Raw genomic sequence first — 23,531 nt, forward strand, 5'->3', positions numbered from 1 at the left:
CCTCCAGCTCCAGTGAAAGGTGACTTTGACCTGCAGATCCCTGTGGAGATGAGAATGGCTCCCATGGCTAGTATATTCATGTATGCCATCTTCCCCGATGGAGAAATGATTGCAGATTCTGCAAAATTTGAAGTTGAAAAATGTCTTCTCAACAGAGTGAGTGATGATTTGTTTCTTAAAAATTCTATTTAAAAAAAAGAAAGAAAAAAAAAACAAAGCAAAACGAGCTTTGGTGGCATACCTTTAGCCCCAGCACTAGGGAGGCAGAGGCAGGTGGATCTCTGTGAGTTCGAGGCCAACCTGGTCTACAAGAGGTAGTTCCAGGACAGCCTCCAAAGCCACAGAGAAACCCTGTCTCAAAAAACAAAAAAAGCAAAAAAGCAAAATGAAAAAAAACAGGAAAACAATTTCTTAAGGATACAGAATTAAGATCAACTAGACCCAGTAATGGGTGTGCCTCGGTGGCAAAGATACAGATAGCACTGGGGTGCCAGATTTTAATTCACAAACCCTCAGACGACTGGAAGTTGAAAGGAAGGAAGGAAGGAAGAGAGGGAATCTGAATGCTTAATAATTTACTAACCAGTTAAAGTCATATAACTCAAAAAACGTATTATACTTCCCTGCATGTGCACGTGTACACATAAGTGCACACGTGTGGGGGAAAGGGGACAATTTTTAGATGTCTATCTCCTTCCGCATGAGTTCAGGCCATCAGGTTTAACAGCAGGTGCCTTTACCCAGTGAGCCATCTCATAGACCCTTAATGTCACATAACCTTATGCAAGACCAGTAATAGAATCCAGGCTTACAAATTGTTAGTATATTTATTTTCCCTCCAATTTTTCATTATGACTTTTCTATGTGTGTGATAGGGACATAGAGCCTTGCTGTTCTTCTTAAATTTTATGATACAACACTATTAAATGTGTACTGCATCATGGACCCCCAGCACTCAAGGAAAGCACTCAAGGCAGGAGAATTACTGGAACTTGCCAGTGGCCAGCTCCAGGTTCATGAGAGACAGTCTCGAGGGGTAAGACAGTAAGAGCAGAGCACCCACACCCTCCTCTGGCCTCTGCTGGGTGCGTGGGTACATGCACTGGCACACACTCACATACATGTGCACACATACCAAAAATGCAAGAATTTCAGGGAGACGGAATAGTTGTTTTTTTTTGCTTCAGAGTTTGACTGACACATGGCCTGTTTTCCTAAATCAATCCCAGTGCTGAAAGGGGAAGCGAAAATCCTCCGCCAAGCTTCCGACAGTCATAATCTGGCAAACAGATATTCGAGCAGAGAGCTACAAGGTGACTCACATGGCAGGCTTCCAGGCTGCAACAGCAGGAAGCTGGCTAAGCTTGGTTTCCTTTCCCACAGGTGGACCTGAGCTTCACGCCAGCCCCAAGTCTTCCCACCTCACAGGCCCATCTGCGTGTCACAGCTTCTCCTCAGTCCCTCTGTGGCCTAAGGGCTGTGGACCAAAGCGTGCTGCTCCTGAAACCTGAAGCTGAGCTCTCCCCTTCCTGGGTGAGTCCCCATCATCCTCTGTCCAAGAAAGGCCAGTGGCGAGACTCTGAGATGCTGGTTCTCATAAATCGGATCATTCGGACACCAGGTTTCCTTAACGTAAAAATACTGCATTTAATGCAAAAGGCATCGCTAAGGGAGCTCTTCCTTATACAATGCCAAAGAACAGCTCGAAAACTTCAGCCAATAAACTCAAGACAAAGCCTGAAGTCAAGCACTCCATGAGTTGTAAAGCTTGTGTGTGACCCAGGTGTCATTACCGCGCCCCTCCTGCCCCAGGAGTGGCTGGCCCCCTAACACACTCATGACGGAGTTTTTCGGAAAGACACTGTCTGTGGGATACAAAAGAAACAGTTTATACAAATGGAATCTTGTACCTCTCAAGAGGTCCCCAAATAAGAAAAAGACAGACTGCTTTAAATTTTAAAAACAGAGTATAAGGAGGCTCTCAACTTGCTTTGAAAATTAATTCTCAGATGTGCAACTGAAACCATAATCTATTTACAAGAGTCTCACCCAAGTTAACCATAGGAAAACTCTTCTTTATATTGAAATTAGAATGGGATTTATTAAGAAAAACTTACATATCACTGTAATTGTTTACAAAATTATTCTTGACACTGGCTGATAGCATATTTTAAGATGTTTGTAAGGTGCGCACATAAATTTAAAAACAGTAATCTTTAGTTCAGATAATCCTGGGGGCTTGATGGTCTTCATAATGTGTAGGTTAAATCAGCATTTCATTTCATTTTAGTGATGAAATTTTATGAGGCACATGCAGAAAATGCTTAGGAAAATATTTGACTAGGATGTTTTTCTTTTAGATTTTAATTTTTCCCAAATCCATTCAGTAAGAGGTTTTTTTTTTTTTTTTTTTTTTTTTGAATGAATTTTTTTAGCTAACAAATGCAGGCAATTAGTTTTTAAAAAGTAAAAACAAACAACAACAACAAAAAACTCCACACATGTACTTCCCAAAGGGTTATAACTAAAAACATGGACAGAATTCCCTTGCTCCTGCCACCCTGACCTACCCATGCTTTGGCTGCTTGTGCTTTCAATGATTACAGCTATATCTTTAATATTTTATCCCATATTCTCTATTAGTCCTTCGTTTTTAACATCATCTTTTCATCTTCTTATTAGAAAGTAGCATGTTCAAGCTGATTCGACAGACCTTCCATGTCTTCATCTTGCCTTCAAATCTAAATGATTACTGTGTAAAATCCTTAGAGAGTTTTATTTCTATAACCAGAAAATAGGGCTCATCCTTAAGTCAGATAGTGTGCTGTGATCACATTTGCTCTCACTTGTATTCATATGTCCTGAAATGTACAACCTTGGTATTTTGTATTTATTGATTGGTTTATGTGGTGTAAGCATATTTCTAAATATTTAATGTTTCATATTAAATTACATTAAAAATACATCATTCACAAATATAATATGCAGAATTTACATTCATACCTCTATTTTTAATATGTGGAGTATGTTTAGTCTTTTTCTACATCTTGTGAATACCTTCAGAATGAAGCACTTTTCAACAGGAAATATTTTAAAAACCTTGTTTAGAAAATCTAGAAATGATTTGCAGTGATCACACTAGCACATTTCTTTCCATGAGTATCTTCTACAAAAGCCCAAGAAAGAGGCTTCCTTGTCTCCTGTTCTTACAGATATACAATCTGCCAGAAATGCAGCATAACAACTTCATCCCAAGTTCACACCAACTTGAAGACCATGAACTATGTATGTGGTATGGCCATAAGCCCAGTGACGGAGAAATATACTTAGACCCAAATGAGAAGGACATCTACAATTACATGGAGGTAAGTTCTACTACCCATTAACATGCTGCTCTGTGAATTATTTAGGTTTAATGAAGTGTTGTATCGGTAAAGAATTTCAGAGTCAGACCAAGGATATGAATCACCAGCAGACCAGCCACCTTATGTGTGGTGGTTCATGAATTCAATCCTAAGCATTCCAAAAACTGCATCTCGGAAAGTGCCCAGTCTAGGCACAGAATGGATGAGGGACACCCACCCCCCCACGCCCTGATTTTTTTTTTTTTAAATAGGCTGTCATTATGTAGCCCTGGCTGTCCTAGAACTCACTCTGTAGAGCAGTCTGGCCTCGAACTCACAGAGATCTGTAACAAGTCTTTCTCTGTCCCACCAGCCAGTTCCCAAATAAAGACACAGAAACTTGTTATTAATTATGAATGTCCAGCCTTAACTTAGGCTTGTTCCACTAGTTCTTATAATTTCACTTAACCTGTTTCTATTCATCTACAATTTGCTTCGGGACTTTTTACCTTTCTTTCATTTTATATGTCCTGATTTTCTGCTTCCTCTGGCTAGCTGCCTAGCTAGCCAGGCCCTGGCATCTCTTTCTCTTTCTCCCATCCCCACCCCCATTCTCCTTACCTAAATTCCTCTTCCTACTTACTCCCTGCCTGGCTATTGGCTGTTCCACTTTTAATTAAACCAATCACAGTGACATATCTTCACACAGCGTAATCAAATATCTCGGAACAGAAATCCACCTGTTCCTGCCTCCCAAGTGTGTGTGCCACTGTGCATGGCTGTGAGTGGCTTTTTAAAACAGCAAGGCATTGTATCATAAAGAAGGCCAACACATGTGCCTCACTATGAATTTGTGTTCCTCACCACACTCTCTAAATAGTATGAAAAACACAATTTGAATAGGTATCCTACTTGAACATGTGAAGCTATATCTGAATTAGTTATTATAATTTTTATACACATTAAGTTTTCTTAGAATTTTGAGATATTTTGCTTGATTTGATTATTTTCTTTCCAGGACGTGGGCTTAACGGCATTCACCAACTTGAAGATCAAACATCATAAAATATGTAATTTATATGGCATTATTTCTCCAATAGGTAAAATGACAAATCAGCATGCATTTTTCAGAATAAAATAAATGTGAATTATTTGTCAAAGGTAATAAAATAAAATTTTAGAGCATGTATAGTATCCAAATAAGAGAGAAAGAACCCAAACTTACCTGAGCAAAATGTGCCCAAATGTATGGTATTACAAGGAAATTAAGGATTGGAGGCTCTTCCTTCAATGTTAGACAGATAAGACAAAATACAACTATTACTGCAATAGAGAATCATTGTGTGAAGTAAGAAGAACTTCTGTAGACATGTCCTAAGAAGTGAAGAGAATTTCCTAAGTATTCTAGACGAAGACGAGAAGGAAAAAACAGGCATTGCAGATAGAGGTGAGGACGGTAAAAGAGTCAAAAGGTATGTACTCACTCTGTCTTCAACCAGCACTAACAATGTAAAACCTTTCCCTCTTCTTCTCATGCCAGTCTTTCTAGAGCGGCTGTACCAGTTTGCAATCCCACCCTCAGCAAATGAGTTTCCCTTCCCCCACATCCTCTCCCATGTGGTTGCCAGTTGTTTGGTTGACTATTCTGACTGGGATGAGATGAAATCTCAAATTGTTTTAATTCACATTTCCTTAATTGCTAGCATGATGAGCATTTTTAAAAGATATTTCTTAGCCACTTTTAATTCCTTTTGAAAACTGTGTATAGATCCACGGCTCATTTTTAAATAGGGCTGTTTGGTTTTTTTGACTCTTTTTTTTTTTTTTTTTTTTTTTTTTTTTCCTTTGAGTTCTTACATAGTCTGGATATTTACCCTCTATCAGATGTATAGCCAGCAAAGACTCTTCCCCCCACTCTGTGGGCTTCCATTTCACTCCATTGACTGTTTCCTTGGCTGCACAGAAATATTTTAGTTTTGCGAGGTTCCAGTTGTCAATTATTGACCTTAATTTTTAAGTGAATAGGTCTTATTTAAAAAAGACTTTTCCTGCACCTTTATTTCATAGGGTTACTGCTTATGCTTCTTTTGTGTTTCTTCTCTAGCAGTTTCAGATTGCATGTTGAGGTCCTTGACCCATTTAGAGTTAATTTTTGTTCAGGGTCATTGAGGTGGGTCTATTTCCATTCCTCTTTATGGAGGCATCCAGTTTTCACAGCACCATTGTTGAAAATGCTGACTCTCCTCTAGTTTGTGTTTTGCCATCTGTGTCAACTATCAGATGGCTGTAATTACCCAAGCTTGTTTCTAGATCTTGTATTTTGTTCCATTGACCTACATGTCTATTTTTGTGCCAGTACCATGCTGGTTTTATTGCTATACTTCTGCAATATAACTTGAAAACATGAATCCCTGTCTTCATTGTTATTTTATTATATTTGTTATTCTATTATTATTATTTAGTATTTATCCTAAATACTAAAACTTACTTTTACATGTGTGCTAACATAAAATAAAACATAATTTTTACTGGGCTGTGTTAATTTTCCTCATACCGATTTGAAAAGAAATTAAAAGATCACCACAAATTTCTAAAACCAACAGGACCTAAGGCACTGTGATTACTCTAGACCGTGGATAAATGAGGCAACTATCCCTATAGATGCTTAAGGTAAAGAGTAAAGAACTTAGTCACTAGGAATCACTGAGTAATTAAAGGCAAATAGAAAGACAAGTTAAAGGTTGTGCCCATCACAGAGAAGGGCCTATACAAGTGAAGCTGTCTGTGTATATATGTATTTTTAAAAGGGGAGAGCTTCAGTTGGGAAATATTTAGGTGAAGCCCTAACTGAATCAGCATGTATACTTGTTTGTTACAAGCAGTTTTCCTACCAGCCTGGTCCCACAGCTGGTCAGCCCCAAATAACACACAGAGATGCTGTATTAGATATAAAGCTGTTGGCCTGTTACTAGCATTTCTTATTGGCTAGATCTGTCTTAAATATTAACCATTTCCTATCAATCTAAGTGTTTCCATATGGTCTTATCATACTGGAGAGAGGGTCCAAACAGTCTTCTCAAATCCCTACATCTTAAATCTCTTCCTACCTCTCCCCAAATCTTCCTTGTCTCATAGTCCTGCCTATTTTGCTTTCCTATTGGCCAACAGGGCTTTATTCATTAACCCGTAAGAGAAACATATTTACAAAATGACACCTCCCATCACTTGTTCTTGGAAGAAGCAGAGCACAGACCCTCTGTCCCCAACTTGAAACCTTGTATTTCTTGCCAGTATAAACCCAAGCCAATGCTATGATTCTTGAGTAATAAACTTCCTTTGCATCATCAACAAAAAACAAAAGCAAACAAAAAACACAACCTCGATACTGACTTTTCCATTGTGTGGATTTCTGATCCAAGAGTTTGTACCTATACCTCTTTCAGTTTTTATATAATTGAAACCTGTTAAAATATTGGACTAATCCTATAGCTCTAAAGATCTAGAGAAAGACAAGGCATTCCAATAATGTCTCTGCTGATGATGTAGCCATCATTCAGATCTAGTCTGAAGTGATTCTCATTGTAGCCACAGGATCAGTTGCCTGGGAGGTGTAGTATTATGGATCTTCATTCTTTCCAGGGTAACAATACCTTTATAAGCATTCCCTGACTACCCAGCCCAAGAAAATATTCACCATGCTTCCTTCCAACTCCAACTACAAGGTGATGTTTTCTGTAGGATTTCATAATTTCCATTTTTGACAAAGGTGTGACAGACTTTCCATCAAAATGAGAGGTTCAATGTATCATTTCCAGTGTTGTCATAATAGCATTTAACAGCCAGGAAGAAAGTGGAAATTAAGCTACATTTACGCTACATATTGTGAACCACTGCACTCAGTACTTTTGTTCATATCTTCCACTTCATAGAGCCTGACCTGGCATATATTGCTTCGATCAACACAGAAGACACCCTAAGACACCTGAGCTCAGTTGAGTATGAAGATCCACCACGGGTAGATATACCCACTGAGACCATTCGAAAATATTTTCCTGAAACCTGGATCTGGGATTTAGTCACAGTAAAGTAAGTAATTTCCATTTGTAGGATTCGGGCTGGGTATAAAAATTTTATTTTTTGTTTCTAGTACTTCTCTAATTTGCATCATAAACAATAGAAATGGCTAATTCAGAAGACCATAGCATAGGAACCTATCAATTATAAAATATATGTATTTCCATCACTCCCAGAAAATTTACATAAAGATTATCATATACCTCTCCAATGCTTAAAACCATTCAGGAATACCATATTGAGTAATAAAGTAGGCAGTCCTACATGTGGACCATATACAACATAAAATTGTCATATAGTATTTTGGAGATGGAAGTTTAAAGACAACTTTGTAGCATAAATAAATAAAAATGAGGCACCAATATGTAACATGAAAAATAAAAGACACAGAGACTGATATTGGGGTTCAAGCTTCAAGATAAAGAGCGGAGTAGCAAAGCAGCCAAGCCAGTAGATCTTAACTCTACCTCAGGCTGAAAAGGCATTCCTGTCTCCATGAATCCTCAGAGACAAAATCTCTCAGTTCCTGTCTCCTCCTCCTTACATTTCTTTCTCCACCCAGTCAGATCCTCCTGTCTCCACCTCCCTAGTGCTGGGATTAAAGGGATATCGCGGTAAATAAGAATCAGGATAAACAAATAGGCCGAATAGATGTTTATTCAGGGAGAAATAACTTACAACCTAGACAGATGAACACCAGGAAATTCAACCCGATCCTCTCCTGTCCGAGTCACGCCAGAAAGAGAGAGCCTTTCCTGGCCCCCTCCGACCTCCTTCCACAGGTCACTTCTGCCCATGGCTCCACCCCCCAATGGGTGTGGTCAGTGCCAGAGAAGGACTATCTCACTACACAGGGTGACCTTGAACTCAGAGAGATCCATCTGCCTGTCTCCTGAGTACTGGGGTTAAAGGTTTGTGCCACCACTGTCTAGTTTCTACAGCTAACTAGTGTGGCTAGCTTTGCTTTCTGATACTTCAGGCAATCTTTATTAAATCATAAATGATATCACCACACAACTTCAAATCTATGTTCCAATTTCCACTAACATTATTTGAGCTAGGAAACCAAGACTACAGAAAGACCTTTTATTTTTCCATCTGGAGTCCTGTTTACACTCCTTTGAAGGAGTCAAGGGGATGGTTTTAGGTCACACTCTTTCGTTACCATATCAGAAATAAATAATTCACACTCTAACTTTCTTGATACTCGCCCTCTCCCAGCTCATCTGGAGTGACTGAAATGGAAGTGACAGTCCCTGACACCATCACTGAGTGGAAGGCTGGAGCCCTCTGCCTGTCCAATGACACTGGACTTGGCCTCTCTCCTGTGGTATCTCTCCAAGCCTTCCAACCTTTCTTCGTAGAGCTCACGATGCCCTACTCTGTGATCCGTGGAGAAGCCTTCACGCTCAAGGCCACTGTGCTGAACTACCTCCCTACATGCATCCGGGTGAAGAACCTTTCCCAATAAGCATGACCAGAGGGCAAGAGGGAAAGTAGTGTGTGTAAATTTTAACTAAGAGCCATCCTAAGTGAGATAACCCAAAACCAGAAAGGCAAATATAGTATGTACTCACTCATAAGTAGATACCAGACATAAAGTAAAAGATACTCAGCCTACAATCCATAACCTCAGAGAAGCTTGAACCCTCTTCCAGAAATAGATGGAAACAGATGCAGATATCCACAACTAACCAATGGGCCAAGCTCCTGGAGTACAGTCCAAGTGAGGGAAGAGAGAAAATATGAACAAAGGAGTCAAGATCATGATAGGAAAATCCACAGAATCAGCTGACTTGAGCTAGTGAGAGATCACTGACTCCAATCTGACAAATGGGGAACCTGCATAAGACTGAACTAGACTCCCTTAATATAGGTGACAATGGGGTGACTGAGACAATGTATGAGGTCAATGACAGTGGGTCCAAGAGCTAACTCTAATGCACAAACTGACTTAGTGGAAACAATTCTATATGGAGAGATAACTTGCCCATCCTAGACACAGGAGTGTGGGGGGTGGAGAGGAGCCTTGGTCCTGCCTCAGTGAGATAATGGGACAGATAATGGGAGAGGCCTTACCCTCTCCATGGAGCAGATGGAGGACGGGGGGAAGTGAAGGGAGTGGGAGGAGAGGAGGGAGGGGGAACTGAGATGGGAATATAAAAAATAAATCAATAAAAAATTATTTTAAAAAATTTTAACTAAGAATTAAATGAAAAGAAGAAGTAAATGGAGGAAGAAATTGTATTGACCTCTCAGCATTGATTTCAAATGCTTAAAAAAAATCCCCAGAATCCAACTACATATACAACAGCAAAGAGTTGTTTAATAATATGGATACTACATAAAATGCATAGGTGATTTTGCCACTTTTTAAATAAAACGTACTGTACTGAAGACACGGGATATTCTGTGTGGCCTCTGGATACAATCAAAAGATATGTCCCACAAAGATATGGTAAGCTAATGGCAGGATAAAATGGCATATTGTCCTACAATGGATTTTCTTTTGTTAGAGATAGATGTATACTTAAATATAGTAGTTTAAAAAAATCTAGTACAGTAAATATATCTTTGCCATCAAGATAAAACAAATATAAATAAATATATAATTATCTCTCTATTTGTGTAGCTAATACATAAATGACAGCTAAATAAAATTCTAGACATATGTGCATATGAAAACTATGAAAGCCTTCTGTGCCAGCTTATGTGACATTTTAGGCACATGTGTTCTGCTCCTACTCTCCACACCCTTTCACCAACATCCACCCACACATGATATCTTGTCATTCTGTGGTGACATCTTTGCTATTTCTTTGCCCTTGGGACCACAGGTGGGCGTGCTGCTGGAAGACTCCCCTGATTTCACAGCTGTCCCAGTGGCAAAAGGCCAACATTCTTACTGCCTCTGTGCCAATGGGAGGCACACCACATCCTGGTTGGTATCTCCTAAATCATTAGGTGAGTGAAAATTCTGTGAGGGGACTCTATGCAGAGAGGGTGAAGGTAGGAAGGTTTCTTAAGTTACTTCCTTCTCATTGGGTCCCCAAGCTCTCAGTCACTGCTGCTTCTCGCCCATGCTCACCACATTCTTAAATACAGGACAAGCCCTTGAACTGCTTATAGACCTGAGGATGCTTTGCAGATCCTGGGGTTTGGAGGAGGCGAAGTTCCTGGCACATCTGAACTCAGCTCTATGTGTGTTTCAGGGAATGTGAACTTCTCCGTGACTGCAGAGGCACAACAGTCCCCAGAGCCTTGTGGTTCTGAGGTGGCCACAGTTCCTGAAACCGGGAAAAAGGACACAGTTATCAAAGTCCTGATAGTTGAGGTGAGTACCCTCTCTTGATTGACAGTGAGCTGAGAATGAAGCGCTGTTGACTATGTTTCTTGAAAAGTAGAAGATAATGACGCGTGGTCTTGAGACGCTTCATAGCATAGGCAAGCTCGTGCTTTTCCATCAGTGTGTTCTGTATTCTTTCCCTTTCTGTTCTGGAGCCTGGAGGGCATGGGCTATGCCAGTTTGTCTTCTTAAGCACCATCTCTTTCTCCTGATCCTATTATGACCCCCTCTTTTGTCTTTATTATCTTTCCTTATTACCTTCATTTTGGCTCAAATGCCATTCCTACTATGATGGAAAAGTAGACCATTTAATTCCAGCCCTGGCCCCAAAAGTAAAGAAGCTATCCCCCCCCCCGCCTCCCAAAATGTCTCCAGTATCTTTGTGCTTACACATGCAATAGTTTCTCATGTCTGAATTTCCCATCTTTTGCCAAGCCCGAAGGAGTTAAGAAAGAACATACCTTCAGTTCACTGCTCTGTGCATCAGGTGAGAATCCTTCAAAACAACAGTAAGATAATAACTTAAGCATCTACTTAGATCTCTCACAATTTCCCTGTAAGAAAACCAGGAAAGCTGAGCAGCTTGGTCTGTTTGTGGGGGCCCCTAGCAGTGGGATCAGGACCTGTCCCTGGCCCACAAGCTGGCTTTTTGGAACCTATTCCCCATGCTGGGGTGCCTCACCCAGCCTTGATGCTGGGTGGCAGGGTCCTGCCTCGACTTGATATGCCATGCTTTGTTGACTCCCATGGGAGGCCTGCTCCTTTCGAGTAGAAGAGGAGAAGAGGGGGCAGTGGGCTAGAGGAGGGGGCAATGGGAGGAGAGGAGTGATGGGAAACTGTGGTTGGTATGCAAAATACATGAAAAATTTAGTGGAAAAAGAAAGGAAAGAAGGGCAGGAGGGAGGAAGGGAGGGAGGGAGAAAGGAAGGAAGGAAGGAAGGAAGGAAACCAGGACACTATATATCTTATTACCACTAAAAAATAAATTATCAAGATCGTTACTGGCCAGATACGGTTATCAAGAGTACAGCCATAGTTCTTTCTGGCTTCAGAGTTCATTGCAGCACTTTTCTTTAGAGCACAGAAACCTTTTCCTCCAGTCCAGCTCAGTACTTGGAAAGTTATAGCTAGGGAATAGCTAAGAAAAGGTCACAATCAAAACTTTCCTTAAAGAAAGGAAAGATACGGAAGTATCTTGGACAGGACTCTATTTGTTTTGTATTAGGTCCCAGAGGAAAACATAGGTTTTATAGCAGAATAAATTCCACACATAAACCAAGCTAAATTATGATGAGTACTAAACATAATATTTTTCTTTAATGGTTGCTTTTATGGCTTGTTCTTTCACTCATGCTCCTCACTGGATGCATGACTGAGAGGAAATGCAGCAACGTATCACACAAGGGAAGCTCAGTGCCCCCTATGAGGGACAAGCATAAAGGCAGAGCCTGTCCGCTCACGATAATGACTACATCGCCAGCACCTACACTAGTGAGTGGTATAGTGGTATAGTGCCTGCTCAAAATGTGCTTGTCAAAAGAATAAAGAAACTGGGATAACAGTTTTCATTTAATGTAAAATCCATTATTATGTGAAAGGTAGCAAAAGAGATGAAGTTAAGCATATTTCTCTGTAAAAAGGATAAAATAATGTAGCAGTTACTAATACGCTGTGAGGAGAAAACTCATACAATGCTAAAAATCCTTTAAATGTTTTTAATGGAAGGAAGCGTATTATTTTTTTTTTAAAATCCAAGGACAGGATAAAAAGAACCTCATTCTTTCCATCAGTCAGTTTTGGTTCTCCTGATAATTATTTATTACAAGGCAATCTGACCATCACCCCTCCACAGGAAAGTCCTCTATGGGGGTGGTCAGCGAGACCTCCTAATACAACTCAGGGGGAACCCAGGAATAACAAAGGCCAGTTCAGAATTCACCCATTTTCTTATTCTGACATACTGGATGTTTATTCATACATTGCCTTATTTTAGGCTTCCATCATTGCAATAAAACACCATGACCAAAAGCAGCTTGGAGAGGAGCGGTTTGTTTCATCTCACACGATCATGGTCCGTGGTGGAGGGAAGGCAGGGCTGATGCAGAGACTGTGGAGAGCGCAGCTTTCTGGCTTGCTTTCCCTGGCTTGCTCAGTCTGCTTTCTTATATACCTGTCAGAACCACCTGCTCAGATGAGGCACCACCCACAGTGGGCTGGGCCCTGACACATTAATCATTAAAAAAGAAAATGCCCCAAGACTTGCCTATAGGCCAATTTTATGGCAGCATCTTCTCAATTTAGGTTCCCTATAGCCAGAAAACACTACCTAATGTCAAAGTTCACATACAAAAGACAAAAAAAAAAAAACCCTAAGCAGATATACCTAAGCCAAAATCAATAAACACATTTTATGTGTTTATTAAATAACTGGGTAATAACTAATAGGAGACTCAGAAATTTCTCTTGGAGATTCTTTGCTTCAATACAACAGGTAATAAAAGCAGAAGGGATAGTACCAGGAAATGTGGATTTATGAGATTTACGACAAGATCGTTTTTTTCTAGGGAGGTCAGAAGTCAAAGCTTAAGACACGGTTCTAAAGTGACTGACCTTAGGACACTTTAGAAACCCGGAGATAACCATCTACACGTGTTTTTTGTTGTTGTTGTTGTTTTGTCTTGTTTTGTTTTGCTTATTAAGATGCCAGGATATCTGAAAAAGTGTCCCTGATGCTCCCACCAACAGTAGTGGATGATTCAGCCAGAGCCCATTTCTCTGTGTTGGGTGAGTCACTCCATCCCTGGAGGACTTGGGGCAATAGTCATTACCACCATCCTGTCCCCACCGCAAGTCCAATTGTAACTTCTGAACTACTGCACTTGAACCCTGTGACACCCTTCTTCCATCTCTACCCCCTCAGCACTCACTGGGTTCCCAGCATGCCTCACCCTGTCATTGAGAAATGATCCCGCTAAAGATGTTGCTTTGTTCTTAGAGATAATGGCTATTCTGTCTGATGTTCCTTCTCTCCATTCCAGGTGACATCTTGAGTTCGGCCATAAAAAACACACAAAACCTTCTCCATATGCCCTTTGGCTGTGGGGAGCAGAACATGGTGCTTTTTGCCCCCAACATCTATGTACTGAAATATCTGAATGAGACCCAACAGCTGACTCAGAACATCAAGTCGAAGGCCATTGGTTATCTCAGTGAGGGTCAGTGTTGGGTTTGGGGTGGGGGGTGTAAAGGATTGGGGAACAGACCACCAAAGTCTGAAGCAGAAGCAAATTTTATTCTATATCACCTTATCAGTTAACTGAGGACGGCCAGAGTTCCTCCTACTAGAGTGGGATCCCCCCTCCCCAGCTCCCCTTTTATAGTAAGAAGTAAGCATTAGGCATGGACAAAAGAATTTTCACAACCTTGCGGCAAAACTTAAGTACAGATTGTTTTCACGATTTCCGTTAATTAGGCCTTGGGCTAAGTTAGTGTTTATATTTAATTTTGCTTCTCCCACGCTCTTCTAATGGTGTTTACCAAAACAGTGACTTCCCTGCCAGTTTCCCAAGACAGGGAAGAATATGGAACAATGCAACCGAAAGTCAAAAAAAAACGCTAACCTTTGATCACAGACAGCTCCTGGTCATTAAGCAAGGAACTCCATTGCTAAAAGTTAATCCCTAACTGCTGACGGGGCTGGAGATTGTCAGCTCCTACTTCTTTTTTAAGCTACAAATTCACATTCCTATACTTTATATCCCTACTCCTGGGTTCTTCATTTCCATATTCCTATTTCTGGACCATTCAGTCAGTAAGGCTTAGAAACTCCACTTTGTTCTTGTGCATGGTATCTCTAGAAATGGGCTTAGCATGGTGGGGGAGGGGGGGTCGCTGAGCAGTGCTCTCATTGGCCAGTCCTACAAACCAGGCAAACCAGGAGGGCCCCTCTGGCTTCAGACTTACATCCTGTCGTTCTCTGGTGCATCAGTTTCTTCCAAACACACCCAAAGTCTTCCATTCCAGGCTACCAGAGGGAGCTGAACTATAAACACAAGGATGGTTCCTACAGTGCCTTCGGGGATCAAGGTGGCCAGAGCCAAGGAAACACTTGGTAAGAAAAGTCCACTCTGTGCCAGGCTTTGTTCGACTGTTGTTCCTTGTGACAACTATACACGCATCTTGTTTTATGGGAATATAATAGATGCCTGGGCCTGAGGGGGACATGTTTGAAGTTGTAGGAAACTTAATTACAGAATTGAAATTGTCTCAAGGCTCATCTGCTTTTACTTCGTACCACCTGTTTCACTCAATTTAATAAGCTGGGCTTTTCATTTCTCCCCAAGATCTTTCATCAGTAAATACCTGGCTGAGCATCCAAATATTGCTGAGCATCCAAATGAGACTTGAAAAGTTGTTACCATTCTTCATGAGACCTTGCATTGCATAAGGACGTGTTCTGACATAAATCACACAGACAAATAACAAGTGACAAATGACATAAAAACTGATAGAAACAGGAAGTAAGTCAAAGAGAGAGGTGGGATTTTTGAGGCAGAAAACACATGTCAGGGGTTTTAGAAGATGTTCCTTATCTACAAAAGAAAATCATCTGAATTGGGGAAAGGTTGAGATGAGGATGCAGGTGTTGGGGAAACACCAGAGTGAGCAGGGGAGACGCAATGAGAAAGGAAAGCAGGAAGCAGCTGGACCACACTGTAGTGTCCACATCCAAGAGGACCAAGGGATGGGAGACTGCTCTGGAATTGCTAGAGACACTGTCCAGCTTTATACACTAAGAGCCTTAGACTAACTGCATATGAGTGTTGTTCAGCCCCCTGAAAACCTGTGTGTGAAGGCGAAGCATCAGAACAAGTCTTCATCTCTCCACTCTCCCTTCTTTATCAGGCTCACAGCCTTTGTGCTCAAGTCTTTTGCCCAAGCTCGAGACTTCATCTTCATCGATGCAATGCACATCACCCATGCCTTCACCTGGCTCTCCAGGCAGCAGCGGGGCAATGGCTGTTTTAGGAGCTCTGGATTGCTGTTCAACAATGCCATGAAGGTGACCTGTTCTGAACTACGTATAAGAATGGTGACCTAATGATAGCGTTTGAAAGTCAGGCCATACTATTTACCATGGTGACAGATAAGCCACTAGGTTGGGAATGTACTTTTTCCAAATGGGGATGTAAATGAAAACTTCCATTGAATACAGAGGATTGGCCATGAGTGAGGAAGACATCTTTGATGGGTTGCTTGCTGTATATTTCATCTATTTCATTCCTTTTGGTTTTCAGGGTGGAGTAGAAGATAAAGTGACCCTCTCTGCCTATATAACCATCGCCCTTCTGGAGAGTTCACTCCCAGACACAGTAGGTGCCAACATTGCCTCTCCAGCTTCCCAAACTGGTGTAAAGCCTATGGCTTCCTACCCTCTCCAAAGCCAAGTGACAGCTTCTTTTTTTTTTTTTTCTTTTACAAAACTTTTGCATTTGTCAGATTACATTAATGAGCATCCACCTGCTCAATTAAATCCTGGTTGTGTTCCAAAAGTCAAACCGAAAACCCGACCTCTAACCCTGTCCCTATCTGTCTGTATTTAAATAGAATATAGTTTATAAAAAGGAATGGGTCCCAAAAAGAGGGAGGGAGAGACGAAGGAAGGGAGGGGCGGAAGGAGGGACAGAGGGAGGGAGGGACGGAGGGAGGGAAGGGGGCAGAGAGGGAGGGATTTGAAGAGCATACATGTCTATATCCTCCATGTTTGCTCCAGGGCCTGCTAGGACCTTTTTTCACATTGCTCAGGTTTTATGTTTCTTCAACAGCATGCTGTTGTCTCCAAAGCCCTGACCTGCCTAGAGTCATCCTGGAAGACAATACAGCAAGGGGGAAATGGCAACTTTGTGTACACCAAGGCACTGCTAGCCTATGCTTTTGCTCTGGCAGGGAACCAGGATAAAAGAAATGAAATCCTGAAATCACTTGATAATGAAGCTATAAAAGAAGGTAAAAGACGTGTGTTATCGTATTTGTCTCCATCCAGCTCCAGTGAAGGGAAACAGGAGAGTATACAGTGTCAAAATAGTATATGTTGGTTCTGTTTCTATGACACACTACAGTTTCTCCTTGGACTGATGCATTAGGAAATTAGTCTTCTATACACAAACAACTTCTCTTCAGTATTTTCTCATAGTGTTACCCAAATCAACAAATGTAATATCACAGTAGAATGTATACAGTCCCAACTATCATTGCAAAGGTAAATGTAGTTAAAACTTAACTTTGCTCTCTGATACACATATACCCAATCAGGAAGAACAAAGACTATGAAGAACACACACCAAAAAAAGAAAAAAAAGAAACTTTGCTCGAGGTTTTGCTGTTTCAGCTGCAACTCTGAAACCCATGGGAAACGTTCCTAAGTCATTTGGATTGAACCCTGAACAAGTGATGTTTTGTTGGGTGTGAGGGAGTTAATGAGTGAAAGAATCTTGTCTGCTGTGGTCTTCTCATCAACTCTGCTAGAGCATTGTTGAAGATGTAGTTTAGTTAATACCTTGATATCTTTTTCAAACACACCCTATCATACCAACTGCAGAATTTTATGAAAGATTAATAAATCTGGGGATATTGTGAGTGAAAAACTTAAAACCTACTACATACAACCTTTTATATTTCCTTCTTCTAGATGTAGATGTAAGACATACATTGACTACTCATACTTTTAATTATTTCTTTATTTTTACCCTAAGAAAACTCCATCCACTGGGAAAGATCTCAGGAACCCAAGAAATCAGAGAGGTCTCTGTACAAACCACAGGCTCCCTCTGCTGAAGTGGAGATGAATGCCTACATCCTCCTCACCCTCCTCACTGCCCAGCCAGCGCCAACCTCTGAGGACCTGACTTTGGCCATGCACATTGTGAAGTGGCTCACAAAGCAGCAGAATTCCCATGGTGGCTTCTCCTCCACACAGGTCAGTGACTTTCCTCAGAGTCCCCATGCACTGAGGGGATTTGAACAAGAGATGCAGGAACAATAAACAGGGGAAGAGGAGAGAAAAAACAAGGACATAGAGGGTGGGGGATGATACATCTCATAATAATTTTTTCTAGTTCCTGTGTTCAGACATAGAGATCTATTCATACCACATTCCCTGAAACAGACAGACCTACGTTGCTGAGAACTTCTAACCCAGACCCAAACCTTGATAGAAAACAATGGCAAAAACCCTGGCTTGTCCAGAATCCTAGACATAATCTCTCACCCTAGAATAGCATGTGGAGTACTTAAAAGATGCTACTTGAACCAAACTGACATCTTTATCATCCTGATGCCCTTAGGTGTGGCCATTTCCCTTCTCCTAACAGACTCGCCTAATCTTATGTATAGAGAGATTGCCCTCAGGTTTTCTCCAAGCTAGTAAGTATTGCGGTAAATAAGGATCAGGATAAACAAATAGGCCGAATAGATGTTTATTCAGGGAGAAATAACTTACAACCTAGACAGATGAACACCAGGAAATTCAACCCGATCCTCTCCTGTCCGAGTCACGCCAGAAAAAAGAGCGCCTTCCTGGCCCCCTCCGACCTCCTTCCTCAGGTCACCTCCGCCCATCGCTCCACCCCCCAATGGGCGTGGTCAGTGCTACAGAAGGACTACGTCACTACAAGTAGGAGCTCCTGCTGCCCACCTTAACCTCTCGATAGTTGGAAACAATCAAGACTGTAAACCATTTTATCATCTAGACAGCATAATTCTCATGGGGTAATATTTTCCAAAAAAATACACATCTACCATAATATCTATAAATTATACTCTGGGTATCCTGGGCATAGGTGGCAGAATTTCTCTCCAGAGAAGTGTAGTAAGATGGTCAGTTCCTCTAAAGAAGAAATAAAATGTACAAGAGGAATCTCCCATGACACTAGCCATCCTGCTTTGCAATCTGATTCTTATGCTTTCATTTCAATAGGCAGTCTGCATTTTAATAGTAAAACCCTCACTAAAACTTTCTGTTCTTTTGATGGACTTTGCAGCCAGGACAGCCTCTAGAACTGTCTTGGGATGAGGAGGGATCCTGTGGGAGAGATCCTCTCTAGAGCATAAAGTTCGACCCCATAGAGTATGCCACCCAGGAGCAAGGCGACAAAGGATGACACTAGATCATAGTTCTCCTTTCTATTTGACAAGACTGAACTGTGACTAGCACTTGGCCCTGATGTTGATGTCTCTTGACTGTTCAAATGCAGAAGAAAGTTTGATGATGAGAGCAGGAATGCAATTTTATTGGAAGATGGTGGGACATCATCATGGGAATCAGGGACAAAAGAAGGAAACCAGCAAATGCTAGGAGAAAAATCTAATTTGTATTTATACTTTTCACTGGCCAAAAAGGAATCTGCATTTGCTAGGGCACTCTGTGTAAGGAGGGAAATCATGTGAATGTTCTTGATTCTCAAAATATTTTCTAAATTAAAGTTTAGAGATCAAATAACTAGAAACAAAAACCTCATGACACTTTTGTCCCAGCTTCAGGAAGAGCCCAAGCCCTTCCACACCGATATCACCCTGAACTTTTACACTCATTTCTCGCAGGACACTGTGGTGGCTCTCCATGCTCTGTCCAAGTATGGGGCAGTTACTTTTGCCAAAAGTCAGAAAACCCCTTCAGTGACCATCCGATCTTCAGGGACATTTTCCAGAAAGTTCCAAATAGAAGACAGTAATCGGCTGTTACTGCAGCAGGTCTCACTACCAGACCTCCCTGGGAGCTATGACATCAGTTTGACAGGGGAAGGATGTGTGTATGCTCAGGTAAGATTCTGGGGAAGTTGTAGGTATACATCTGTGGGCCTCCTTCCCCAAGACGGAAAGTCTCCCTTTGCCTACCTGCCCACGTTATGCTCAAAATGGGAGAATTCAATCCAAGGACCCAGAGCAATGGAGGTGAAGTATTTCTATCCACTACTTATCAGACAACGCTGAGATACAGTGTGCACTTGGAGAAACAGGAGTCTGCGTTTGCTCTCCGGGTGCAGACAGCACCTCTGACTTGTGATAACCCCAAAGGCCACAACAGCTTCCAGATCTCACTAGAAATCAGGTATGCACCTCTGTCTCTATTGCATACTACAGTGTTGTCTTCCTAGAACTCTTCACAGAATAGGTTCTAACGCAAGTCTCTTCATGAAGATTTTGCTTTGTCTGCCTGGTAGTGGTGTTACACAGCTTTAATCCCAGCACTCTGTGAGTTTGAGGACAGCCTGGTCTACAGAGTGAGTTCCAGGACAGGCTCCAAAGCTACAGAGAAACCCTGTCTCAAAAAAAAAAAAAAAAAAAAAAAAAAAGTTTTTGCTTTGTCTATTAAACAAAAATTAAAAAAAAAAAAAAACACTTGGCTTCAACAAAGTGAACAATGAAGGATTGTAGAATTATAATCTCAAATTAGTCTACTTTGGGGTGTCCTTTCTCAATAACTACCATAGTAAAATATAGATTATTCTTTTCCATGACACCTTAATGTAAGCTATTCTTCTTCACCTACCAAGGCAAGCCTTCCTTGTCTTTTAAGATTCCATTTTTCTAGAGGGGGGAAAAAGATATTCTGTTCTTCTGACACTTGTCAAAAGCTTCATATAAAATATAACCAGTAATGGTGTCTAACTTCAAAAACTGGAGGACTCTTGGATGGAAAGAAGACATGCACAGTGTGACCTATCATCTTGTTTCCCACAGTGGTATGGGGTGTGGTTGGACTGTTTACTCTTTGGGGGCCTGCCACCCAGCTCCCAAATAAATACATAGAGACTTATTCTTACTTTATGAATGCCTGGCCTTAGCTTGGCTTATTTCAAGCCAGCTTTTCTAACTTAACTTAAATCTTTATAGTTAAATCTCTTTAACTATGTTTTGCCTTTAGGCTTTTTATCTTTCTTTGTTCTACATATCTTGCTTTCCTTCTTAATCCATGACTGGCCAATAGCTGGTCCCTGGTGTCCTCTCCTTTTCTTGTTCCTCATGCTTCTTCTCAAGCCTAGATTTCTCCTCCCGTTTATTCTCTCTGCCCAGCAGCCCCGCCTATCCCTCTCTCCTGTCTAGCTATTGGCCATTCAGCACTTTATTAGACCAATCATGTGTTTTAGACAGGCAAAGCAACAGTCTTACAGAGTTAAACAAATGCAACATAAAGGAATGCAACACATTTTGTATCATTAAACTAATATTCCACAATAGTAGTGTGTGTGTGAGAGAGAGAAAGAGAAGAAGAGAGAGAGAGAGAGAGAGAGAGAGAGACCTCGCCATCAGTCCTCAGGTTCTATACATACTGGGGTTTTGAGATAAGGTCTCTTACTGCCTGGGGGCTTGCTAAGCAGACTATGCTGGCTGGCCAGCATGCCTCATTGATTCATCTATTTTTGATGAACTCTGCAGATGATATTGTTATACAGCCTATTTTCATAACTATTTATATTGACAGTAAAGGCTATATATTTTAAGATACAGGGGAAAAAACATTCAGGGCATATCAGGAATTACTGCTGGACCTCAAAGGCGGCAAGATTCAAAGTATTAAAATTACATTACTCCTTCCATCCACTTCTCTGGTCTGCAGTTACATAGGGAGCCGTCCAGCCTCCAACATGGTGATTGTTGATGTGAAGATGGTATCTGGTTTCATTCCATTGAAACCAACAGTGAAAAAGGTAGGTAGACAAGATGTTTGGATTTTCTGTATCCTCAGACTAGAAGCACGCCAACACCATCATGATAATGCCAACCTGTATCAAAGCAACATCAGTATTAATTTCACAAAATTGAATTTATGTAATGCTGTGATAACAGCCAGCAGAATAAATATAAGTACACAATCTAGTTAACAATAGTTTTTAAAGTGTAAGGAATTCAGGGGAAAATATTAAGTACCAAAATTGTAAATGTGGTGTTTTAAGAACTATGAAAATTAAGAATAAGCTAAGGTCAATAACATAGTAAGAGAAAGATAATTGCACAGAGAGTATGAGATAAGTTAGTACTATCAAATGCAGAACTATTTCATCTTCAAACAAAAGTCAAAACCACCAATTACTAAGTCAGGCCTCTAGTAGAGTGGCATTCACAATTTTCTGAATATATTTGCTTTTATCAGGAAAGTTTCTTCCAATTCATTTAAATGAGTTGGTGACAGCTCCTTTTTTGACACCTTCAATTGCACAGTTCATTTGCCTTCTTCAGCCCCAAGGCCTTTGCTTTTTCAGTAACACAGGTGTTTTATCTCTTCTTCAGCTTGAGCGATCACAGCATGTGAGCAGAACAGAAGTGAGCAACAACAAGGTCTTGTTATATGTGGATCAGGTGAGGGTCCTTCCTGCCTCCCCAAACATGTCTAGGTGGACAGTCCTTGATCTATGGTGGTCAGGAGAAGGTCCTTCCTGACTCCCTACACATAAGAGAGGAGAAAAGCAATTCTAAAGTGTTTTGGAGAGACACCTTCCCTCTGTTCATACTAGATGATGTTTATATTCTCTTTCACTGGCCTGGAGACACAGCTAAGCAGTTAAGAGCACGTACTACTCTTACAAAAGACCACAGTTCAATTCCCAGAACCCACACAACCTCACAACTGCCTGTAACTCCAGTTCCAAGGGATCTGATGCCCTTGTTTGGCCCTCACTAGTATGTAAGCACACACACACAAATAATGATAATGATGATGATAATCTTTAAATTCCCTTTTCTCTTTGCTGGATATCCTGGGACTTACCATTGGGTCCCAAGTCAGCAGGTCAAAGGACTTAACTCAATGGACAAAATACTAGGTCACACATCAAGGAGAAGTATGGATTTTGGGAATAGTTCAATAGACTAGAAAAGTTTCATGTACTCCCAGGAGCCTCTAATTCAGTTCACTGGGCCACTGCTCTAAAATCCATATCATCATCCACATATGTGAGCAATTACAAGCACTGTGAGGGTTAAATGCTATCCAATGTATAACTCTTTCTCAAATGCCAAGGACTGAGTGATGCTGAAGAAAAACCGTGGCCACCTCTGTAATTCTGAACTTATTTTTCTCTCTTTGCAGGTAACCAATCAGATACTGACCTTCTCCTTCGTCATTGAACAAGACATCCCAGTAAGGAACCTGCAGCCTGCCATTGTGAAAGTCTATGACTACTATGAGACAGGTCAGCAAGAGATTAGGAAAGACCCTAGAGCAACTTGATTTTTTTCTTTCCTTTTTTCTTCTTTTCTTTTCTAAAGACAGCTTCTCAATATGCAGCCCAGGCTGGCCTCAAACTCTCAATCCTCCTGACTCAGCCTCCCAAATGCTATTCTAGGCATATACCATCACACCCAGTTTTTAAAATAATTATTTTTGAGACAGTGACACATTACATAGGCCAGACTGGCCACATCAGTTAATAAAATAATATGAATGTAACAAACATAAGATTTCCTTCCAATTTATTCAGCCACTGATGTCTTGTTTCTACCTGTTTGTCCAAACAGTCATGTGGGACTGAACATGTCCAAATAACCTAGGGGACCAAACGTTTTACAAAGAAGTATCTATAGGCTGGAAGACACACAAATCTTCTTCTGAATCTAGTAATGCAAAGATGAAGAATTATACAAATAATTACAGTAGGAATAAAAAAAATGAGAGGGAAATGTAGCCTGAGTGGTCATTGATGACCAAAGAAAGGGGGCAAAGCCAGAGCTGGAGAATTAAATGGGAGTTTTCTGTGCCAAATGTTTCAGAA

The 23,531-nt window shown here is 40.9% G+C and overlaps 1 protein-coding gene across 1 annotated transcript in view; it reads left to right on the forward strand.

Annotated features, from left to right (window-relative positions):
- Positions 1–23,531, forward strand: part of LOC127236168 (murinoglobulin-1) — a 58,676-nt gene that overhangs the window by 34,164 nt on the left and 981 nt on the right. Inside the window, exons 14-34 of the mRNA XM_051203684.1 lie at positions 8–156; positions 1,384–1,533; positions 3,213–3,365; positions 4,363–4,444; positions 7,274–7,430; positions 8,640–8,868; positions 10,256–10,382; positions 10,631–10,752; positions 11,200–11,251; positions 13,465–13,548; positions 13,803–13,979; positions 14,788–14,875; positions 15,670–15,826; positions 16,062–16,136; positions 16,590–16,770; positions 17,517–17,740; positions 19,363–19,581; positions 19,743–19,870; positions 21,380–21,470; positions 22,051–22,119; positions 22,850–22,952. Of these exons, the coding sequence (XP_051059641.1) occupies positions 8–156; positions 1,384–1,533; positions 3,213–3,365; positions 4,363–4,444; positions 7,274–7,430; positions 8,640–8,868; positions 10,256–10,382; positions 10,631–10,752; positions 11,200–11,251; positions 13,465–13,548; positions 13,803–13,979; positions 14,788–14,875; positions 15,670–15,826; positions 16,062–16,136; positions 16,590–16,770; positions 17,517–17,740; positions 19,363–19,581; positions 19,743–19,870; positions 21,380–21,470; positions 22,051–22,119; positions 22,850–22,952 (2,817 nt within the window). The remainder of the gene's footprint in view (positions 1–7; positions 157–1,383; positions 1,534–3,212; positions 3,366–4,362; positions 4,445–7,273; positions 7,431–8,639; positions 8,869–10,255; positions 10,383–10,630; positions 10,753–11,199; positions 11,252–13,464; positions 13,549–13,802; positions 13,980–14,787; positions 14,876–15,669; positions 15,827–16,061; positions 16,137–16,589; positions 16,771–17,516; positions 17,741–19,362; positions 19,582–19,742; positions 19,871–21,379; positions 21,471–22,050; positions 22,120–22,849; positions 22,953–23,531) is intronic.

The sequence above is a fragment of the Phodopus roborovskii genome, unplaced genomic scaffold (assembly GCF_943737965.1).
Source record: "Phodopus roborovskii unplaced genomic scaffold, PHOROB, whole genome shotgun sequence".
Lineage (NCBI taxonomy): Eukaryota > Metazoa > Chordata > Mammalia > Rodentia > Cricetidae > Phodopus > Phodopus roborovskii.